Source organism: Anser cygnoides, chromosome 2 (genome assembly GCF_040182565.1).
Source record: "Anser cygnoides isolate HZ-2024a breed goose chromosome 2, Taihu_goose_T2T_genome, whole genome shotgun sequence".
Lineage (NCBI taxonomy): Eukaryota > Metazoa > Chordata > Aves > Anseriformes > Anatidae > Anser > Anser cygnoides.
Window position 1 is genome coordinate 54,011,653 of NC_089874.1, and position 23,963 is coordinate 54,035,615.

At 45.2% G+C, this 23,963-nt stretch overlaps 1 protein-coding gene across 1 annotated transcript in view; it reads left to right on the top strand.

The window, feature by feature from the left end:
• The window catches only part of JARID2 (jumonji and AT-rich interaction domain containing 2), a 213,225-nt gene that overhangs the window by 102,705 nt on the left and 86,557 nt on the right, over positions 1-23,963 (top strand). The window contains exon 3 of the mRNA XM_048057982.2: positions 16,936-17,077. Coding sequence (XP_047913939.2) covers positions 16,936-17,077 — 142 coding nt within the window. The remainder of the gene's footprint in view (positions 1-16,935; positions 17,078-23,963) is intronic.

Below are 23,963 nucleotides of genomic sequence, written 5' to 3' on the forward strand. Positions count from 1 at the left end.
ATGTTCCAAGAAGAGTCCCAGCACTTCCCTTCAATGTGACAATCTACTTGACAGTAAGCAAAGAACGTTTTAGTTTTGCCAGCATAGTAAAACAGAGTGTTTTCTACCTAGTCATTCTGCCTCTACATCTCGGGAGGTCAGCAAAGATTGCCTTCAGGTGGAAGCTATGAATAAAGGATAGAAGTTGTTAGAATGTGGCTTGAATTCCAGATCTTCTTGAAACAAGGTTGTCACTACTCTTCCTCACCCCTCAAATCAATTGAAGATGGACATTTGTGCAGCTGCGACTGGGGTCCCTGTGGTTAGGGACTACTTGTCAAGCGTTATTTAGATGGAAACCTGTCCCAGAAGATTTGCCTTATCTCATTGTCCTGCAGAGATGAGCTTCAAATGCCAGTTTACATTTGCCTAGAAATGACCTTCTCTAATTGAAAAGGACAAGGCTGTTTTAGATAAGTAGATGAACACAGCCCATTTGCAATTGTAGATTTAAATGCACTCTTTCATAGATTACTTTTGCACAGTATAGTGGTGTCCTTGAATATTTAGAGTCTCACTAACGAGAGACCAGAATTGAAGAATAAGAGTTCTTGGTGAAAGAGAGGTTTTTGAGCCATGAGCCGATGTTGATCTCTCCCAGGCTGTAGGAGGACTATTTGTACAAAGTTCCCTTTATGGCGGCGTGGAAGGCACTCCAATAAAACTGGCATGCGAAGTCTTGAAGGTTGATTAGTATCTAGGGCATAGCACAGGATTATATACAAGTACTCTGCTCATAAAACAGAATAAATAGGTCAGTAGTTAAGGCATAGAAAACTCCCTTTCTTTCTGTTGTAGATCTAGGCATCTGCCACTAGTGGCCTGAGAAGCAGACTTCCTTAGACTACTTAACTGCTGGGGAAGAAGGAATTTAAGATGCTGTTTGTGAACTTGGATGTTGGGGTCTATGGGAAGATGGTTTTGCAGTCCTTAGGTTTCGCTGGTGTAGCTGGATGTTGAGATGGTGCTGGATTACCATCTGGCTGCATCAACATTTTAACTGCTAACTAAATCCCTATTTAAAGCTTCTCAAATCATCTTGGACTCAGTGGGGGTAGTCTCATGAAAACTGCCCGCTAAATTTGCGGAGAAACTTGAAAAGGAACTGACTGCTGGGAAGGACAGACTGCTCTTCAGTTTGTGCTCTCCCACTTCAAGGAGAAATTAAGCCAGTGCAGACTAAGGACTCAAAAACTTTACCAAAGTTTTTAGGAAAACATCTTTCAGCTCTTGTCCGGTGACTGTTTTCCCTCCTGACAGTAGGTTCACCAGGTTCTTCTTCAGGCAGCAGGAACCAGTGAGCAGATTGATGGAGAGAGCGTTGTCCATGCCCACTGTTTCTCTTTGCTAAGGTCGAAAAGCAATGGAGAAGTACTGCTTGTCACAGAGACTTCAGCTCCCTAAAGCTCTAAGTGTGATAGGAAGGACCTTGCTACACTTTTAGCTTGTTTGTTTTCTGTAAAAATGAGCGCTATTCTCTCTGAGAGGAGAGGTGTCTTCTGCCAGGGCGTGGCGTTTTTCCCCGTGGAACATCCTGCCCTAACCCAGGTGGGGGCATGCCAAAGAAGAGTGTGACTTCAGAGGAATTAGCCTGCTAACATATCAGAAATCTTCCTGATTTAGTTAGAAATGCGCCCCTTCTCCCCACATCCAGCTGATGACTTGTCTGAGCGTAGGTACCATTTGGAGGAAGAAACTGGTTATGGCCCTTCTGACTGAGACCTTAAAACAGAGCTCGTGCCTTCCTTGGCAAGGAGACTTCACTGCAGGAGCTCACACCTCCATTGGAGAACTGAAAGAAATCTGCTGGCTTAGTTTTCGGGCTGAAACCGTGGTGAAAAACAAACTGAAAGCTGCTAGAACCTTGTTGATTGAAGACCTTCCCGTGATGCAAATTTCTTCTCCTCAAAACTCACTCAAGTACTATGCATGCCTAAGACTATGCAAACTGCAGTGTTACTTTACGTACTAACCAGTGATGTGCAGCAGATGTTGCCGAACACATTTTGTGCCATCTCTAGAAATAGAGCATCTCAAACCTATTTAGGGCTCTGAAAGAGCGATGCGTGGCTCGCTTCCGAATCGCAGAAAAACTGTTCCTGGTCCAAATGTAGCTGCCTCTGCTGCTGCCGACTGTTCAGAGGGTTACTCCTATTTATACCTCTTTGTTTCCATGAAATGTAGGTCAGGATTTTTAACTTAAGATTGATCGTAGGATTAATGATTCTCAAATACTTCCATGTTAGCAGTGGACAATTCGGAGTACTCCCCTCTCTATTTGCCTCTGTTTTGTCGTTTTCCCACCCTTTTAATCAGAACCAGGAAAATGTGTTCTCCCATTTCTCTGTGTGTTTTTCCCTTCTTGCTACTTGTGTTTTCCATTCTTTGTCCTCTACTTTCTGTGCTTTTCCCTTTCGAAGTGGGGTCTGTTCCTGCGTTTCGCCGTGCTGTGAGGACAACTCCAGGCTGCTTGCTGTGGCTCAGCGTTACGGCCCTGCAGATCATTGATTTCTATTTTTTCCCTCCTCCCACAAACTCCTGGGCCATCCGGCCTAATAAGAGAGCAGATTGGCCTTAGTATTTGGAGAAAAGATCTATAATAAGCACTGGGGGCATGCTGGTAAAAAGCACCAGCATGGTATACCAGCTCAGTTGGAGTACCGACTGTACATTAATTCTCTAACTTATAATTAGCTATATTAAATTCCAATTTTCTGAAAGGAACCATTATCAAATAACACTCTGTTTGAAATCTCAAAGAAACATAAGGAATGAAAGCTTAGTCCTCTTACGCTTTCATCTTTCAGAAGCAATCCCTATCTTAACATCTTGACCTACATTTTCTTTTTACCCTCTCCAAGAGATATTGTGTGGATTTAATGTCTCAGAAGGGAGGTAAGGATTTTATGCATGTGTATGTGTTGACATACAAAGTTTGGGGAAAACAATGAGGTCTTCATGTCCCCAGTGACTTTTTTTTAAAACTTGAAAAGTGTTTTCCATAATATCTCTAACACAGATTTTAAGTTAGAAAGAAATTAAAAGTAAAAAAATCTACCTCATTCATTTACAAGTGGTCCACTTCTATCTATCCAGCTTCTGCCACAGCTATTCTTGATTTTATGTATCTGTAAAGAAAAAACAAAAACCCTGCTCTGCCTTCTCATATCCTGCTCACCACTTGGGACCCAGTCATATGTTTTCTTTTTTCCATTAAATGAGAGTGCACTTTTTTCTTTCCTTTTTGGTGGGCGTGCATTTAAAAGGATGTTTTTGTTGTCATTTGTTGTCGTGCTTGCTGCGTGGCCTCTCTGTGCGACCACCAAACTGTTTCACTTGGGAGCTCAGCCTTGACCTGGGTGCCTGAGCGTGCCAGGAGGGAGAGCGCGAGGAGGCTGCCGGTGCCTCGGGCACCTGGCGCAGGCCTTGGGCTTCCCTGGGGTCCCAGCTTTGGCTCCTGCCCCGTGGAGGCTCCTTTGCCAAGGGGCAGAGCGGTGTACCTGTGGTGCTGCTCCTTCCCTCGGCTGCTCCATCGCCCCGCCGGGAGGGCGGCTCCAGCACCCGCTGCGTGGCTGACGCCGTCCTTTCTGCCTCGTCCCACCGCATGGGGCCGGGGTTGTAAAGCACGCCAATGCCGCCTTCTCCCGCGGTGGGACGAGCAGGCTGCTGTAGCAGGCCCCATCCTGTGTTGGGGCATGCAGAGTTATTCTCCCGTTTGTTTGCTGTGCGAGTTTTTTGGTTTCAAGCAGTTGGAACACACAAAGTGCTAAGCATGTGCTAAGCATTAATACCATTTAAGAGTCCTTGCAACTTGAGTTTGACTTGGTAGAGATGCCTTGACGTGCAGGGTAGGGGACGTTCTGACTCCAGGAAGACTTCTGTTGCTTCGACTGTTTCAGTTTAATATGTTTCTTAGCATTTTATAGAGCACTGTGAATGTAGGGAGGGATTGTCATCTTCATTTTTGTTTCTCTTTGTTTTTTCTTCTTTTTCTTTTTCCTTCAGTATTGTCACATCATCTTGAAATAGAGTCGTGTTGGTTTTCTTTGCATTCCAGTAGTGTACTTTGGGCCCTAAATCAATTTTGTGTGTTTTATTGTAGTAAGGCACTGAGGAACTGTAGCACGCATATAACCTCTCAGGCATTATTTTGAAAGCTCGCTTACTGTTTTCACCCTGCTGTCCAGTTGGAAGCACCTCCCACTTCTGCTTCTCTGATGCTGTACTTAAAACAAGAAATGTGCTAAGGTGCGTTGGTTTTTGATTATGAATCATTATTCAATGAATATGAATATCATTATTCCAATAAATTATGACATTGTAAATGGATGGAAGGAAAATTCTGTGCAACCAATTCTTGCCCACTTCACAGTTTCCCAATTTGAGGGAAAAAATCGGTATTCTTTAAAAATTACCAGATAATACTTTACCTCCTTTTCTTGCTCAGATAAAGTTCTTAAACGTGCATCACTTATTCTTGATTATGTGAGTGTCTGCTGATGGCTGTTCCAAGGTTTCTATTAAGTCAGGAAGCAGCTGGTGTTGTTTTGCTTCCCCTTCTGATGGCCCCGAAACTTGAGCTTTTTTGCTCAAGTTTTTTAATAGCAGCCAAACATCTCATGGTGGTGGAATCTCTTCGAATCCTCTGGGAGGTGGTGTGGTGGGGAGTCTCCTCAGCCTTCACAAGCCCTTTCTCCAGCATCAGGTTTGCAAGCCTCTGGCTCCCTGCCCCAGCTCTCATTCCCCCTACCACCACCCCGCGGTGTGTCTGTAGGTCTCACAAAAGGGAGGTGAGAGTCAGGTGAAGGTGCTGGTCTCGGGCGCCAGAAATAGAGATGGAAATTGCTTGGCACGTGAGGAGCCTTCCCTTGAAGGCTGTAACATCACTGACATTTCACGTGCTGATGCTTCAGAGAGCTGCAGTAATCTTGGTCAGAAGAAGTCAGCCCCCATTTAAGAGCAGAGTCTTAACCCACGCACTGTCCGGCGCCTGCAGCTTGCATCGCTCGTGCTGTGCCCCGTGGTCCCATCACGAGGTCCTCGGAGCTCAGCTGACCACCCACCGAGCCTGGGCTCCCCTCGCTTCCCCCCTCACCTTCCCTTGGCTCGCTGCAGCACGGGAGAGCTCCGCTTTCTCCTGAGCATCTTCCTCCCAGCTACAGCTTGATTTCCCGGCGTGTTTTCTCCATCGCCCGTGCCCGGCAGGTAGAGAGAGAGCGTCCTCCCAGCCCTGCCGCTGCTGCCGGCGCCACGCAGGAGATGCGCTGGGATCCTTACCTCGGGCGAAGGCCGAGGACTTAAGCAGAGGTGAAGCGTCATCGCTCCCGTGCACGCGGGTGGCAGAACGATTTGTTCGCTCACGTCGGGCTTTCAAATCGCGCTGGTGATTTTGGTTTGCAGCGCTCGGTCTAGACGTTTTACCTGACAGTAACGCTGCAAACGGGTTACAGGGGGCTGAGGCAAAGCGGCAGAGCAGCTCTGCATCCCGAGCATGACATGCACTCCTCCCACCTTTAATTTAGGGAAGTGAGGAAATGCGTCTCTTAAGCTAGAAAAATAAAGAAAAAAAAAAAAGAAAAAAGCTAGAATTAAAAGTAGTGAGGAGGAGCAAGTCCCCAAAGTTTAAAGGCCAAATTTGGAGGAGGTCTTGCGGGTGTTTGAGGTTTTTGTGGTGTTTTAAGGTGCCTGGCAGCTGCTTTGGTGAAGGAGAGGACATCAATGGTGCATTGGGTGGATAGTGTCTCGAGGGGAAGGGCTCACTCCCAGAAGTTTTGCCCTGAAAACAATTACCTTTCTCTACTAGCAGCGAGGCACTGAGCATTGTGGATGAAATACGGGATTACGGACAAAAGCTGGGGTTGTGCTTCAGGAAACCAGTGGCTTTAAAAAAAAGTGTTTGAGAATGGCTCAGATGACTTTCTTCTCACCTTCCTCCTGGTTTCGAGGGATGTCACAGGGCCGTACGCTAGCATTGTTGCCAGGCCTGGGAGCAGATACGCAAGAGCTCAGGCTGGCAGAGAACTACCTGGGCATCGCAGCCTTCCTCCCCGCCATCCTCCAGCAGGACGGGGCCGCTCTGCTGCCTGGCCCTTCACCAGGGAGGCTCGCCTGTGAAGCTGGGAGGGGCGGTGGCCTGCTTTGTGTCTAAAGTCAGCGGATATTCGGTTTCTCTGACCTCAGAGATCAGCATTCAGGTGGTTAGTAGAAGGAGGAGAGGGGAGCGCTGGCCCAGTGCCCACCCCGCTCGCTGCAGGGGCCATCGCGGCTGCTGCGTCTCGGGGCCGTGCCGCGCTCTTGCAGCGAAGAAAATCTTCGGAGCTCGCGTCACGTTAGGAAAAATGCTGCTTCTGGCTGGCTGGAGGGCTGCCCGTGCTGCTGGCAGAAGTCACGAAAGGCAAATCCTCAATGACATGCGTTAAAATATCAAGCGGGACTGTGCAATTAGAAGTATGTCATTCAGCGTTTGCCTTTCACGGCTTTTGTCACACACGGGCAGAATTACAGACAATTAGGCAGAGGGTAACCTTCCCGAAAGGGCTTTCTGATGCTTCTGTCATCCTTCTCCCTTTTCTTCTTCTGCTTTGTTAGAGCTCTTTCCCTTCTGGAGTCTGGTGTTTTGCTGGCTGGTGGGCTGTGGGTAAGAAGTCAAGCCGTAGAAGCCCTTTGGCCATTAAATTCGATGTGACCGCACTAAAGAAGCGACTCGGGCTGCCTCCTCTCACAGCCCCTGGTTCTGCATGCACACGCCTGTGTTTCGGAGTGCCAGAAGCTGGGGGCTGCTGCAGAAGGGGCTGCGAGGCCAGGCAGGTCCCTGGCACCGGGTGCACCCGCTGGTGGCCCCCTTGCAGCCGGGAGCGTGACTCCCGTTGGAGCAGCGGGCATTTTGTCACGTCTGTCCGCTGCGAGACCCCGAGCCCAGCCCGTTTCAATAAGCTGTCATTGCAGATCAGTAGGAACCACGCTTCGTTAGAGGAAAAGTGTGTAACAAATGTTAATCAAGATGCTGGTTTGCTGTTGTATCCAGTTTCACGCAGATACGCTGTTTTCAAATTATACAGTCTGTAAGGGTTTCCTAGAAATTGGAACGAATAGAAGCAAGCTGTGCTAAGCCTTTGGGTTTTAGCTGCACGTCTCTCCTTTTTAAGGCTCTCACGTATTCATTGCTAGCAGTGAAACACTGTATGCCTGTTTATTTCCCTTGTTGTTTTATTTGCACATTCGTATGTTATATTTTCTTCCAATTAGCAGACTCTTCCTTGCTTCAGCGTGTTTGCCTTTACCTTCCTTCTCCCTCCTTCATTTATACTCTGTGGAGACACATTTGCTAATTTTTTCTTTCTAGTGTAGAATAGCTGTTATCTAGAGACACGCTCTTGGCATAGCTTTCCCTCTCATGTTACTTAAAATACCAGAATGGCTTTTTTTATTTTTACTAATCTGCCTCGTCCCTCGATGCCAAGGTAGGGGTGTTTCTGAAGTGAGGATTTATTGTTCCTTTGTCCATCCATTCCTAGTGGAAGTTTGACTGTGAAAGAAGGTAAGGTCTAGACTTCTCGACTGAGTCTAAAAGCATATCCCTGTGATGCTGAGGGTGGGAAATAATTGATGAAACAATGGTAGTTATTTTAAAATTAGGACAGGTCTGTAGAAGTGATTCAAAAGGCGAAGAAATTGTCCTCACCCCGTGCTCAATGTAGGTGACAAAAGGCTAAAATGTGCTCTCCCTCATATGAGGGGTTTCTTGTGAAGAACAGGCAAAAATACATTAGAAAGGGAGTCGCTAACTTTTCTTCAAATAACTGTCAAAGATATTTAAACCAAACAAAAATGGAAGAAAGAAAACATTTAAAAATGAAATACGTTCTTTTGCAGGCGCATTGGGGGTTTCCTTTTACTCTCTTCTCTCATGGGATATTACCCCATGGTTCTCCATTCGGCCATAAAATTCCCCAGAAAACAGAGGATAAACAAGACATGATGGTTTTGGCATAAAGAACAAAGAATAATTTATTCATGTGTCACTGATGATTTTGTTAATACCTGAGAACTTACTCAGACTTTTCTCTATCTTGGTGATGATGCACATTTTTCTATCACTGATATCCTTCGCTGAAAAGAGAGAAATTGCTCCTGTGGACCTGCTTGTGCCTGTGATTTCAAATAAAACGTGCATTTAATCTGTCTCCAGATTGCATATGTTATTACCGAGCAAGAAAGGAGATGCCCTGTAGGACAGATGTCCTTGGCATAGCTGCAAATCAAAAGGCATTTGGTCTCCTTGGGGACAAATAAAGCCATTCTGTCCGGTGCCAAAACCAACACGAGGCACATGCCACTTAGGGATTTCAGTTATGACCCCTCATCCCGCATGGTGCTGTCTGTACACCTCCGGGCCCTTGAGGTTGGTCTCGCCACCTTTACCTTCCAGGTGAGCGAGCTGCAGCGCATGGAGGGGAGGGGACCTGGTCCAGGGCCACCAGCAGGACACAGGGGTCCAGCTCCCTGCATCCTAACCTGCAAATGTTTTTTTTTTCCATGCCTTTTCCAGCAGTGTCTCTCTGAACAGCAGAAGTCCACAGCTAGGACCTTGCCTCTGGAGTCCTGTTGCTCCTCTGAAGCTCTCTGATTGCAGTCGGGACTCAAAGAGGGGCTGGGGGACGGAGGCGGCTGCAAGCTGTGCACATCAAATGCTGCTACTCCTTGGCAACACGCAGGACGAGGACACGGCGCTCGTTTCCCCGGCGCCAGCAGCGAGTGCTTATAGTACTATAAAATTAACTCTGTTTCTGTTTGTCAAAACTTATGACCTTTACACGGCCTGGTACCTACTTATTAGAAAAGCTGCCACTCTCCCCTTATCACACTGCTCCAGTAGCAATTGGGAGAAGCTCGATAGCACAACGCTACCGATATAACAGATAGGGAGCAGCTGGCGGAGTGTTTGCCATCAGCTCTCTTTTCCTCCCCTCTGTTCTACTTCATTCACGAGAGCCCCAACAGCCTCAGCTCGTGCTTCAGTTTTCGGACGCAGCACAACCATTTGGAGTTTTTTTTTCTTTCTCTCTCTCTCTCTTTTTTTTTTAAAGTTGGAGGGTTGTGCAGAAACGCAAGGTAGTTATTTGTTGGTTTTACCTCCAACTTAACTCTTTTTAATTAGTAAGAAGGGGATTTAGGAGAAACCTATTTGTTCCCCAGTGTTTTGGAGTGAGCATTATTGCTTGCTTCTTCTTCACCTGTGATGAAAATACCTGCCCTGCTTTGAAAACTCCTGTTTCCAAACTTGTCCGGACCACACCTCCATGGAGCCCAGGCTAATCACCTCCATTCTGTCCTATTAAAAAAACAAGGTGCCAGAAGTGTCAGTGTGTCTTGCTTGGGGGAAACAGGTGGTCTGATTTTTCACTGTGTCCTTACAAGCTGAGAAATGTCTTTAATCAGCGAGGTGTGTCCCTTTGAATGGATTTTTTTTTTTTGTATAAACATACAATAATGGAAATGTAGGCTTTGAGTGAGGTTTTTCTCTGGGTAATATGTTGCAAGTGCTGGTTCCTTTATTTATTATTATTATTTATTTCTTCCAGATGCATATTTCATAAATAAAACTGAGCCTTGTACTATGGCCTGGGGTGGTTTCCCGACAGAATTAAATTAGGTTCGTTTTTGGCTGTTATGTCCTTGTTTCTACCAGTTTAATACAAAAAAGAAACAAACAGCAACAACAAAAAACCACCAGCAACCTAAAGCCGAAGAAAAGCAGAACTTAAAGAAGTTGTGTTAAAGCATCAGAACAATGTAATTTCAATTAATGATGCTAACAGGTACTTGATAATTGGCTCATAGGTAGGGAACGAAGTCACGTGAATGTCTTTGCTTGCTTAATAGCAATTTTGGATGGAGATGTAATGAGAGTAAGGAGCTTCTTTCAACTTGTGTTATTTAATCACTTCTCTTTGGTGATCTTGTCTTTCGACAAGCTGACAAAAACATCTTGTGCTGTAATGTCATTCTTGCCTGGCTTCCACAGTAATGATGTATATCCACATCTGAAAGCACTGTCCCGGTCGTTTACAAAGCCTGTGCAAGCTATTTGCTAACAGATTTTGGCACAACAGTACTACTTGATGCCTGTGCTCGCTTATGTACCACAATCAACCTAATGTCCAGTGGCTTGTCATCTGAAAAGCCCACTTACTGTTAACTACCATTAGAGTGGCAATACAGGGCATCATGTGGTGTAAACAATGACTGCTTCATGCTGTGGGCTGCTTTTTTTTTTGTTTTTTTTTTTCTCTTAGAGATGGAAAACTGCTGTAGTTCTGTATTACCAAGTGAGATGAAAATAGCATTTTTAATGACATCTACACTTAAAAAAAAAAAAACAGATAGGTATCTCTTATCCCAGAGATTTTTTTAAAAAAAAATGTTACTACCATGAAAACCCAGTTCTTTAGTCTCTAAGACAACCGTGGCATGAAAATAGGCCTTATTTTCGAGGCGTGTTGTCTGTTTAATATGTAATGTGATACCTTGTCATGCTGTGACAATGTGACAGATGGCATTTGCACTGTAAAACTAAATTATCTTTTGTGCATAGCTATACAACAGCTAAATACAGTAACTCCGTACAATGTGCTGATTAATGCAGGCTGTTGCAGATGTTTTAGAGATACCGGGATGTTTTAACTTGGCGTCAAATGATTAATGGTTTTATTTAACATGCCTACCAAGCTTTTGGTAGTGTTTCAGCTTGTATTCTGGCATGTAAGGGCTTTTGGGAAGAGGAAGGTATTTAGGGTTGTTGACAATGGGATGTGAATTTGTATTGTCTTGCAGCTGTTTGTCTGTTACTTGGAAAATGGGCAAGGGCTATTCAGTGAGGATGCTTTGCAAGTAAACTTGTGTGCAACATTACAGCTTGTAATACACTGTTAAGTCCTGTGGTGCTTAGGCAGGAGGAAAGCAGAGTACAGGGAGGCTTTGGTTTACTTTATGTTGGTTTTCATACAGAACATTATCTGCTTGAAACTACAGGTAGTGGAAATACCTCGAGAGCCAAAGGCGGTACCTTTATTTCTCCGTATCGTGCGTGCAGGATTCAACACTGGTAGAGTGACACAGTGCAGAGATACCCAAGAGCTTGCCCCTTTTCAGCGGCACACGCCTGTCAGCCCGGGTGTGTGTGGTTACTTGCTGCTGCAACTTTCCTAAAAGGGATGCTGCAGAAAGAAGTAAATTGCTATTTCTGTGTATTTTTTTTCTACGAAGCTTTCCTGTATGATGCCGAGACTGCACAGCTGAAGCTGGGACAGGCAAGTCAATCAGCAAACAAAGCTTGAGCTCCGTGCTGACGCAGCTAAGATCTGCTACTATTATGTACTATTGCGTGCCCCATAAATAACGCTGTCATCCTGGCGCGCGGAGGACGCTGCTTCGAGTAAATCCACTTTTTTAGCTTCTTGTAACTTGTCTTTATTTGATTTGCCAATTGCCCTGGAAACTGGGCCTTTGTACCGGCCGGCAGCGACTCAGCTTGCAGCGCGTGGGGAAGAATGCAAAGGGGGAGGCAAACTCCGTATCTCTTGGCATCGGCCGTGGTCAAGACACACCGGGGAGCCCAGCTGTGGATTTCAGGTGTAGCAGGGATCTACACCACGGCTTCCCTGCCACGCAGTGGCTGGTGTGAGGTCCTCATCCCGTACAGAAAGCTGTGAACGCGGTCGTGTTGAAATGCCCCCCTTTTAAGGTCATTTTTAGTTCCTTTGGCTTGTGTTTGAGCGTTGCTGACTGCTGATTTTCTGTCGTGATGGCTTTGTGGGTTGCCTCCGCCTGTGAGAACTGACTGGAAATACAAGTGAGTGCTTTTCGTTTCCTGAGCCGCCTGAGCGTGGGGAAACAGCTAACTAAAGTAGGTGTTGCTCTCTTGTTGCAAGAGGTCACGGAAACGTTCGTATTCAGATGCCTTATTGGCATTAGAGTAAGTGATGCAGAAACAGTGTTTTGGAAACATTGTGAAAGTCCCTTCACCCAAGCACTGCATCCGACTCACCACGTGATGCTGAGATTTGTTCAGATGCTCCCCGTTGGTTTCCTGATTATTCAGTTGCTTAAATAATGAAGAACATACCAGTAATTGTAATCTTATCTATTCTTAAAACCGACCAACTAACCTCAACCCCTTCCTTGCATTTTTTTCCATCTTTCCTTAACGTTGCTCCTTTCTGTTTTTCTCTTCCTCCCCTGTTCCCACCCTGTGTATTTGTACTTCTGCGGCGTTTTGTTGTGCAGTGTGCTCCCGGGTACTCAGATTTTCACATCGTGTTCAGTGAGCCTGGTGCTCCCGAGACCTGCCCTGTGTGTGCCTGTCAGACATTTCTCCAGGTGTCCAGAAATGTGTTAGATCCTGGCTCGAGCATAGAGTTGTAGATTGCTGCTAAAATTGTGTGAGTATCACCAAATTTGGTAAGGTTAGTAAATCTGTACTGGTATAAATTAAGCCCTGCCTGCACTGGAACAGCAAGTCTACTTGCCTAGACTGTTAGGAGAAGCAATCCTCTTAAGTCAGTGCAAGCCCCCTAATGTAAACTCATTTAAGCTGATTTAACTGCTTTTCACACACACTGTTTTTGGTGAAAGGGACCTGGCCATCGCTGGAGGAGGCTCAGCAAGGCCCCTGCTCATTTAACAACCACCCATCGAGAAGCCAACGGGCTACCGAGGTGCTGCGGGACCTCGGGGGGAGCACGCTCTGCTAACGTAACGCCACTACCTCCGTATTCTGCCCAGCACAGCAGGTATGGCCCTGAGCAGCTCCCGCAGGGCACCGAGAGCTGGTGAGACAGCCAGAGGGTGGAAAAACAAACGAGCAAACAGACTCATAGCCACGGCTGGATTTGAAAACGTTCAGGCTGTGAAAGGCAAGTGAAAAAGGAGCTAACAGGAGTGCAGTCTCTTTAACACCGACTGGTGTGCAGAAGGCAGAGAGGGATCTTCTGCTTTCCCCAGCTTTGTAACAGGGCGGACGTAATACTTGCATCTGCTGTTTTCTCAGTGCAGTTAGAAGCTGATAAACGGATTCTTTTTTTTTTCTTTTAAAGCAGCGTGCAGTTTGCTATCACAGGTTATGCAGCAGTTTAAAAAAGGATTCAGCAAAACTGTGAAAGTTGACATTCATGTGTCTAAGATGCATTTTAGAAAGGATGTTAAAATCTCTGCAGCTCACTTTTAAGCTAACCTTTTTAATTACTAGGAATTAGTAGCTGGCCTTTCTTTCAAAGCATCTAGTCTTGATCTGTTGAAGCCAGAATAGCCAATTTAAGGGACCATTTGATATGTGAGTTTCTGTATTTCTGACTTAGTTAAGTAATCCGTTATTAGTGACTCAGTTAAAGCAGTGTTTATTCAGTGCCTTTGAGCCGTTCATGTGTTTCAGTTCCTTTTAAACTTTGGCAGCAAATACGTACTGCTTCTCTGTTCGTATGAATTATGATTTCATGTAAGTCATTTTCATATGAAATTCTACACCCACATATAATCCAAGTTCAAATTTAAATTTAATGACATTTAGTTTTTAAAAAAATATTAAAAGTATAATATGACGTCTAAAACAAACACTTTTTTTGCTCAATACTACAGGAATAAAATTTATTTTTATTAACTCTGATTTACTCTGCTCATTATTCAGGCCTCGTGTTCAGTCCCAAGCCCGGCTGCCGGGGGAGAAGGCAACGAGAGCTGGGGCTGAGCAGAGCCCGGTGGGCAATGGGCAGGCAGCCTGTGCCAGCTCCCTGGCTGCTGAGAGCCCGACCGGTCACGGGATGTGCCGTGAGCCAGGGCTCGCTTGCATCATGGTTTTAGAGGTTGAAGGGCACAGAGAAGCAGCAGTGGAACTCTTGTCCCTTCGATTTTTTTTATTTGGCTCTTCAATGGCTTGCTGGTTCCTCGGCTGCTGCTGCGTGTTCTGAAGTAGCTGGATTAAAAAGTGGTTCGGCTCTTCAGGCTATGCAAAAGAGCATTTTCTTGCTCAGTTGCTTCTCCCTCTTCGCGTTCGTGCCGTATGCAGCACTTTGCTTTTAAGAACCATGAATGCCTGCCGCTTCCTCTTGCTCGGTGAACTTTGGAGAGCCAAACTCAAGCGGACCACCAAGAGCCAGACTCTGTCCCCGCAGCACACCAGCAGACCCGCACACGCAGCCAGCTGCACCGGCGGCAGCTCATTAAGGGCGATGAGGGTGCCCGAGTGTCTCCCCACACACCAGCAGGGTCCTCGCCCTGTCCTGCGACACCCCTGGGCCTCCAGCCCCCGATAGCTCCTGATGGGTGCGCGGCGGCGAAGAGCGCTGTTTATCGCAGTGGGAGAGAGCAGGAGCGGCATTTGGAGGGAAAGGTATCTGGGGGCAAACCGAATGCACTCGATATAAAAATGATGGAGTGACAATAAACTTTCTAGCAGCCTAATTCAGCATGTGCTTTCTCGCCACTGCTTGGGAGGAGACGGCTCCCGTGGACTGTGGATGTCTGTGCCTTTCATCACTGCTGAGGGAATTTTGCAATTATGCTGACCCTGAAAAGCTGTAGAACATGACACCCGCTCCCGTTATTTATCAGTAGCTCTCATTCGCAGTTTTATGCCTCCGTTTTAGGGCACTTGTTTTAATTGGTTTCAGCTGATGATAGCTAACTTCGGTTATCTGCGATATCACTGCGTTTGGGGATGGTGCCGGTTATGATGAATAATAGTAGACAAACCAATATTTCTCCTTAAGGGGCACAAATCATGCTTGTCTTCCAAGTGCACTGATGGCTTGGCAGGGAGAAAGGATGAATAGAAATTGCCTTCCAAGTGCATGCAAGTTGACAGCCCAAAAGGTGATTTTCTTGACTCATATACTTCAGTTTGCTGGGTTTTACATATGGCAAGGCTCCAGAACAAATATTGCTTTTGGAAAAGCTAATCAAATTCTGTCATAGGAGTTAAGTTACTGAGTATCGGGCCTCAAATGATATGCTTGATTTAGACTTCTCTGGAGTTTAAAAATGGTAAATTTTATCAGCAGTAGTTTCATGGAAAAACGCGGAGCAAAAGTTGAATCACGTTTAAGAATAAACTCGGTCACTACTGCTTCCAGTGAGGGTGCATTCAGCATAAAATCAAAGTGTTTAATGTTTTTTTAAAAAGCTCTGCTTCAGTTCCTCTGAAATACGTAGAAGGAATGCTGTCACCCCCCGTCGCATCGCTGGGTTGCATTGCAAACCCCATGGAAGTATCAAATACTAAAACCTGTTAGATCACAATTTGAGATCTCCTTAATGGAAAGGAAAACACCCCAAGCAATTTAACAAAAGGGGGGTAAAATTGTAAGTGTGGTCATTTAGCTTGGCTGTGTCAGTCTCAGGCTGGTTAGAAGAGATGTTTTAATACAGAAATCAGTGCCTAACTCAGTTTAGACTTTTCTCTTGTGGGGTTCATATGGGGGGGGGGAAAAAATGAGTTAACTGCATCTTTCCCACCAAAAAATAAAAATTAAAAAAAATCCAGGCTTCTGCTTTATAAGTCATATCATAGGAACAGCATCCACAGCACCGTGTAGCTTCCCCAACTCCAAGTCGTGCTCGGGACTTTCTGTGAAGACGAGCTTGGCAGGATGCTGGGTTCCGTGACAAGCACACTGATAGCGCTGAGTGGTGTTTTCCTGAAAACAGAGCGCCTGACACGGCGTAGTGCTGATGCAGTGCTTGCGGTGCGTTGGGAACTGCTGGTATTAGTAAGCGTTTTGGGGGTTGTTCTCATACCAGCCTTGCCGCTCAGCTTCTGGTGGAAGCAGCCTCCCCCCTCCCTGCTTTCTTCCTAAGGTGCAATTAGAGAAAGGGCTGCTGAAGTGACCGAGGGAGGGAGGTCCCACCAGCATTCTTCTGAGGAACTAAAGCCATGAGACAAAGTTTTGTAATGCCATTTACTGAAGCATTTTGATGGAGAGATGGGAAAGCGTTCTTCTGGATAAAGTTACAACTCATGCTGAGCTGATAATGTTGTTAGTAATTTTCTTCCCTCTAATCATAAAATTTATTTAGGAATATATTACTCCTTTAATTCCTTCTTAAGTCTGAGTGGCTTCTCTATCTGCTGTTGTTTTGGAAGAGTCAAGTCATATTGTATTTATAGCTTTGAGCAGAATAAGCAAAATTTGTTGAACAGTATGCTTATGCAGGGCCCGATGCTTTCTGCCATCTATGGGACTTTGCTTGCTATGCTGTTCTTCCAGCAGGGAAAAGGCACAAAGCATCGGGCAGCTGTGGCATACGCTTCCCCTGCCCTGTGCACCGTTGCCTGTGGTCGGGAGTTTCTGTGTCTGAGTGATGCTGGGTCAGAAGATTCAGAATCGGGAAACGGCTGTTTGATGTTATCTCCTTTGGGATTTAGGATTTTTTGTTCAAAGGGTCGTAAATTGCTATCATTGGAAACAGGAGAATGAAGCGCGAGAAGACGACAAATTAATTAAACGGCAGATTAATTTTATACTGATCTACAGATAAGTGAAAAAGATTCTCATCTGTGGCAGTCAACAGGCCGCCTACAACACAGGGATGAGTTTATGACTCTAAGCTGTGCCCCTTTTAGCGTAAGGGATGTGACGAGATTATAAATGTGATTGCAAACACCTGTAGTATAGCCGTTTGGAACTGCTGGCTTACAGTTAACCAAATCAGAAACATGCAATCAGCCAGTTTCTTGTTGAAGTACCTCTGTGCAAAATCAATGTTATCAGCATAGCTTTTTGCAAGACGATTGCTTTGGGAGTCGACTCTCTATTTTACTGCAATGCATGAATTTTTATAAAATCCATTTGGCACTGGTTATGCAGGTTTTGAATGTTGTGTTCTACTTTGTCGTGTTTGCAGGTCTTCTCACTAATGGCCAATCTAAAGGATTAGGACCGGGATCAGAGCAGCTGGAGAATGAGAAGGACGATGCATCGCAAGTGTCTTCAACGAGCAACGATGTTAGTTCTTCGGATTTCGAAGAGGGGCCCTCAAGGAAAAGGTCAGTAGAGCGTTATGATTAAAGAAGTAGCCTTTCTGCTTTGTCCCTTTCGTGCTATAAGGTTGTGGTTACGTTATCAGTAAGGTTGCAAATACTGCCCCACCATAAACAGACTTTCCAGCATAGAGTCCTTCTGTTAACAGTGAGGAAACAATGAATTTTGGCTTCATCCATCAGTATAGACAGTGCTTGCTGTTTTTTTTTTTTTTGAAAAATATATAAAAAGTTGTTTTGCAGTAGGTGATTGCTGAATTATATGCCTTAGTACTCTCCTCCTGCCTCCCCTCCCCTCCCCGTGGCATCTCAGGGACGTATCAATGTGTGTGTAATTTCAAGGAAAGCATCGCTGAAGTAGTGTTATTATTGTTATTTTTAATTTTCCGTGAAGGAAACCATGTTAAGTTTAAAAAAAAAAAAAAAAAAAGGAAAAGAACATGCTTCTGAAAAGAGAAACTGGAGTAATGTAGTGTTGTGGGTATCGGTTGCAAAGGACTGCTTTGAGATAATGCTGTGGTAAGCTGCCTCCTCTTTCCTAGAAGTCAGTTATGAAGTCCTTGTTGAACTCTTATGAGTTCTTACCCTGCATGTACAAAATGTGGGTTAAAATTGTAGGACTCCAGCCAATCTCTTGCAGAAAATATGCTGAAAATGCAGGCAGAGGCTGGGAGTTGTCCCCTGTATGAAGTGAGAACCAAAACAGGCTGACTGAAAAATGCCATTTAAAAGAGAGAAATGGAAAATGCTTTCTCAACCTTTTTTTTCCTCCACACTCCTCTCACCCTAGTCCTAATCCAATGTGAACCATAAAATAAAGTCCTCTTTAAAACAAAAGAAATGTTCTGTGTGACCTTATGATTTCCCTGGGTAGCCCGATATGGGGTGAGGAGGGTGGTGCCTTTCCTGGCACCAGTCCCCATACCTCCTACCCCTGTCCCGACAAGTTTTTCTTCACTCGTCCAAAGCACCAAACCCAAAATCTAGCTCCAAATATGCCTACTAGCCCCTCTGGTGCGGTGTGTCATAATAAAAATCTGTGCTATTTTCCGTACTGGTAGAAATTTTGTAAGGCTTACTGCATCCTACTGCAGGTCAGGGGAAAAATATCTGCAAAAATATATATATATATAAATATTTAATAAAAATATTTATTTTTGGCTTTATGAATTATAACAGAGGCTTGAAAATGATTTCTGCTCTAGAAATTTAGGTGTAATAGCCCTGGGAGACAGTGCCTATCGTTTCATGGTGTTGCCACCGATGCTGGCAGGTTATCTTCTGGAATTTTGCTGCCCTCTGTGCCTGCCCTGTCCCCTCTGTTCAGTGCCCTCGTTCCTCAGCCGTGCTGATACAACCGCTTGCAGTGTCACAGGATGAGTAGCTTGAAGGAGCTGGTTAGGATTAAAAGCAATAGCGGGAGGAAGATGGATTTAGGCTTTTTGCCAGGGTTCTTTATTTTTAACCTGCGTGAGTTTTCATCTCTTGTTCACAGCGTGGCTGCAGGAGCAGCTGCCAGTGCCACCGAGTGGGCATCACCTCCTCCCCTCTGGGGACACGGAGGGGTGCGAGGAGGGGCAGGAGGTGGCTGTCTCTTACCATGTCCCTGCGTCTAATGCCCTGCACAGCTCAGCTGCGGAGAGGAGTGGGATTGCTGCGCCACCAAACCCAAGAAACTGCATTTCAGTGTTGCAGGAGAAATTTTTCTGAAGGGATACCTGCTAGTTTTGGCTGTGGGATTCCAATGGTGGGAAGCAGCTGGATGGTTCAGGCCCATGACTGGTTCACTTACTGGACGCTAATTCTTCAGACTTGAAAAATAATAGGGAACTCCAGTGCCTTCGGTACTTTCCAGGCTAAAAACAAAACAAAAACAGAAGCCAAGATGAAAAATGTCTTTCTGTCTTTTGTGGAAGACAAGGCACCCTTTCAGTTCTTTATGCATCACGAGCCGTTGAAATAGCGTTAGTTTTGCTGCCGCAGTCGCTGCGAAGGAGAACGTTCCTGTTTTGTTTCCTTTTACACCCAACACGGACTTTTATCTTTCTTCCTCTCCTAGCTTCCTCTTTGCAGACATACCTCTTCTGGACTCCTTCTCTTAATTTCTCTGAAGCTGTGCTGCAGCAGGCTGAGCGTTTTGGTGTTGTCCTTTCTTCTCTCTCTCCCTCTCTCTCATTTTTTGCTTAGCTGCATACGTAATCATTCTTTGATCCAGGTCATCTTGGGAACCCACGGAGCTGTGTCAGGAATACTGGGCGGGCAAAAGATGTGCAGGAGAAAGAGGAATGGGGATGAGATTCGAAATGGCCGCTGAGCTAAACTTGTCTGGCATGGAGGAGGATGTCAATAGGATCGTTGCCTGAGCTGATCAAGCTTTGTGAAATCGTGTCCTCCTCGTCTTCCCCCTGGGCTTTCTCAAAATCAAACTTTTCGATCGTTGGCTCAGCAGTGTGTACAACTATTGGTGCTCTAGTGCTAAAATGCACTTGTAAGCACTCGAGCTGCAGCGTGTACTTTCTGCATTTTTTTCCCCTCCCCAGACCGGAGTTGCACGTTTGTTTGTCTTCTACTGGTCCTGTAGCAGGACCCAGTTTATTTAGTAGTTGAAAGCTGTGGTTTGACCTTGCAGTTCTTCAGTGTAATGACAGGCTGGTACTGTGGAGGCAAACAAACAGTCTCTTCCCAGTTTCTTGTTCCTTCTTCTTACTGTCTGTCCTGTCTGGCAACCTTCTGGCCTCCAGGCTGGTCAGTTCAGCGAACTGATCTGCCAGATTTTTTTTTGCCCCACGTGTTAGAGCAAGTGACATTACATTAATGGAAGAGGAAGATGGATTTGAGCATGTATGCAGCATGTCTGCCTTCAGTTTGCATTTACATGTGATCCAAACTCTTCCTGTTTCAGAGAGACTGCTCAAGAACATGGATGGGTAGCAAGTGCTGATTCTCACTGCAATCGGAGTGGAGCGTGAGCATTCACTAGCAACTAGCACTGCATTGTGGTCTCACCATGCCAGCGATCTCTGGTGTCAATTTTCCTTGAGGAAAAACTAGGCAGGGGATGCTTCCATGGGTTACTGGTCAGAGGATTAGTTGTAGACAGGCAGGTGCTGACAGGCACACAGGTACTTGTCAGTAGTTAACAGCTTTGCTGTCTGGGGACTGGAGGCAGCTTTCTGCACAGAGTTTGCAGCCAACAGGGAAAGTCCCATCTCCATTTGTTTTCAAGTGCAGGGTTTTAGATTTCAACAGAAATCACAGAACAGTACCAAAAGTGCACAACCTGCCGTTTTCTGATGCTACAGGTTTCAGCTGCGATAGCGTGGTGGTGGTAAGGAGAAACAGAAGTACGTATGCAGCTTTGCCTGTGTGAAGTCTCCAGATCACTCAAAAAATCATGAGCCCTGCTTACAGAATACATGGGGTCTGGGTGGACTGGGAGTGGCCGTAATGGCCAGCACAGGACTTCAAAGTACTTAGATTTGTTTGGGTTTCCACTCAAAGAATAGAAAAGACTTGCTTTGGTCTGAGCTGCGTGTGTTACGCATGACCAGGTCTGGGTGGAAGGGAGTTAATCTTTAGTAGTAACTACTACTTTCAGCCTGTAAAGAGTTGTTCATGTTATTCTAGCATTTGGCAAAAGCACTCAAATATCGCATTTAAAACGCTACACCGAACCCGTTGTGTAATGAGTTGCCGTCTAATTGCAGTGTAAGTGAGAGCAGGTGCTAGTTTCTTTGATAGTTTTTGGAGAGATGAACAAAAGCTTTGTATATAGGCTTGATACAGTATCAGGCTGGATGGTCTTCACGGAGCAAAGACTGTGCATTTTAAAAAGCCGTAGCAAAGGTGATTGCCGCATGTTATTCCCGAAGGGGAAGCGTAACTTCAATGTAATTGCATGTTCTTTTTGTTACGGCTCTCCAACCTCAAGCTATGATTCTCAGCTGAGAAGATCAACAGGTAACAGGCCAAAGGGGTTTGAGTCGCTGTGCTGGATGCTTTTAAATTTTTATGAGCAACTCTTAAGAAGAACACAACCATGGCTGTATTAATAACAGTGTGCAGGGCCAGCTATGTGCTTTTCAGCAACAGTTGCTCACCTTACCCAAGAAGAGACATGTGCAGAGCAGACTGGATATGACAGTACGTTCATCTTTGGTGACAGTAGGCTGTTGCTTGCTTCCTGTTACTAATCAGAAGCTATTCACTCGCATGACCCCCCTCCCCAGAAATGCACGCAGGGAATTGCCAAATGCATTTATCTTTTATAGTAAAGTTCTGTTAATACAAGGCTTTGAAAAGTGAGAGGGGCTTGACTGATTTTAATAGCCACTGAGCTTTACATTTTGCTTTTATACTCGACGTTAGACTATTTTCTCCACTAAGGGAAAGAAAAAGGTTTGTTTAGTCAGAAGGAAGAAAAATTGGTTTGAAGAAATTTCAGCACAAAACCCAGGGGAGAAAATCTGAAAACATTCAACAGTCGACCACGTTTCTAGTCTAGTATCGGTTTTGCCAGTAGGAAGCCTGTTGTTCTTCACTCCGCAGCTGCTGCGCGTTAGTTGAGATCGACTCTGCGAAGATGGCTGTGCCTTAAACTTGCATTAGAGCCATGCAAGGTGAGCAGCTGCTGGACGCCGAATGTCCCTGCCATCTCCCTTGTCCCCAGGGGCCATTACTGCCCTGTCGCGGGAGCAGCAGAGCGGACGCACATCCACACCTGGGCCAAGAGCATGTGCAGCTTCCAGGAGAGGGCACTTCTCTTTGTCCTGTTCTGCTACAGGGAAGGTCATCGCCAGCAGGAGGAAGGCAGAACCCACTGGGGAATGATTGTGTTTTAAGCTGCTCCAGCTAGATTGGACAGAAATTGTTTATTAGGAACCTCTGAGGCCTTTAATTAATACAGCAGCTTTCTGCTAACAGTCTCAGACATGTGAGAGTCAGAAGTGTGGTTCTGTGCTGCAGCAAGGCCAACACATGGGATGTGCTCCCGCCCCTTGCATAGTGCTGGCTTTCTGCTGCCTGTTCAATTTCCCTTTTCCTTTTATTTTTGTTTTTTAAATGCTGCTTTAACTCCCAGATGCTAGGTGAATGCTGAAGCTTGCCAAACCAAGGGGTGGGAGTACGTGGCCAAGGAAGAGGAAGAGAGTCTCCTTTGGCTGGTGATTGCACAGCTGCTAGACTGGCAGAGCTGCACTATACCTTTAGCACAACAAAAAGCCAGTGAGGGTAGGCAAGCTTCTGTGCATTAGGCAAGCTGCTAATTTAAGTGGTTTCTTTTAATGATATATCCTTTTCAACTTGAGCTTCAAAAGGCTTGCTTGCAGCAGAGCTGTCAAAAGATTGAAGGGGCTTAGGCTTGGTTTCTTTTTCTTTTTTTTTTTTTTGCCAAATTGTTTTTATGGTTAATAATGAATAGTCTCTCTAACACTAGATTTAGCATCTTCCATGCAAGATGTAAAACAAGGTCAATCCTGCTCCCACATATGTATGTTTGTGAGGGATCACTACTCGGTATTCTGGGTGATGGAGAGAGTAGTGCATTATAATTCAGGTGTGAAAGTGGGATACTGTTCGTAATATCAAAGTGTTATTCCAGAACCTTTTCAGTGAATTATCTTTTTGCTAATTGAAACACTATATAACGTGTTTGCGTTCAGCTGTTGCCTGCTACCACATAATGTAATCCCACTTATCAACCCAGGTGCTTGTATTATCTTTCTAATTTCAGTAGGCTATGCAAATCTGCACTACTTGTTTGCTTATGAAGAAGAGCTATATTAATCCGCAGTAAAAACAAAATGACAGTAAGATTTATGTATTTTATATATATATATATATTTACCCCCTCTGTAAATTCTTGTATGAGTGGAATGTATTTTTAGTGCTGCACATTTATATTTAAATAACAAGCCTTATAAACAGAACAATAATAGTCCATGGGAGTGGATTTGTGCAAGAATAGTGAAATGACAGATTACCTGCTTTATTACACAAGTCAAGGAGATCATTCTATGTAGTGCGAAAAGGAAAAATCAGGTGATTAATGTTCTTTCTTTCATAAGAAACAAACAGAAGTTGTTGACATGGATTCTTTTCTCTGACAGCCAAAGATATAACAAGGTACAGGAATCTGGGAACACTTTAACTTTGTGGGTAGACAGCTATGTAAACAGCTTGTCCGAGTAGGGATTTAATAATTGTGGAGGTATGATTTATAGCAGCAGAGAAATGTTAAGCAAACTCGCTTGTCCTCACCTGCCACCTTCTCTTCAGAAGTGAGGGTTACAGGAGGAGGACATGGTGATCTTGGGCTCGGGCTCTTCTTCCTGGCTTTCCCCAGGTGATTTCCAAGGGAATTTCCAAAGCCAGACCAGATGGTGCAGCTGGTTCTGTGGTTCTGTCTGTGGCAAACTCCCTTTCAGCTGCTTGATAACCCATCATCCCTACTGTCATTTACTTTTATGCACGTGTCTCGCCCCTAGGTGTGACAGGCCAGATGTTGATTGCTTGAATACTGGGCAGAGGTTGCTCTAAAACAATGTAGGAAATAACTGATTCTGCACTGAAAGACACTTTTGCAAGCACATTTATCCATCAGTGTGAAGGAGGTTTTCTGATGCACATAAGCTATCAGTAGTCTACATAAGGGTCTAGCCTGTATTTCAGGGTAGCATCAGCTCTTTGCTGCATCTGTTTTCTTCTGTCATTTTTCAGTGTGCATCTGTGCTGTTGCTTGCCCTCTTACCTTGATGTTACAGTTCAGCTTCTGCCAGCCCCGTGCTCAGCCTGCTGTCACTGAGGGCCAGGAGGAGAGGAAGCATCTCTCTGATTTGATCCTTTTTAGAACCTTCTTGACTTCATTTCCCTCTGAAAATTATCTTTCTATTAC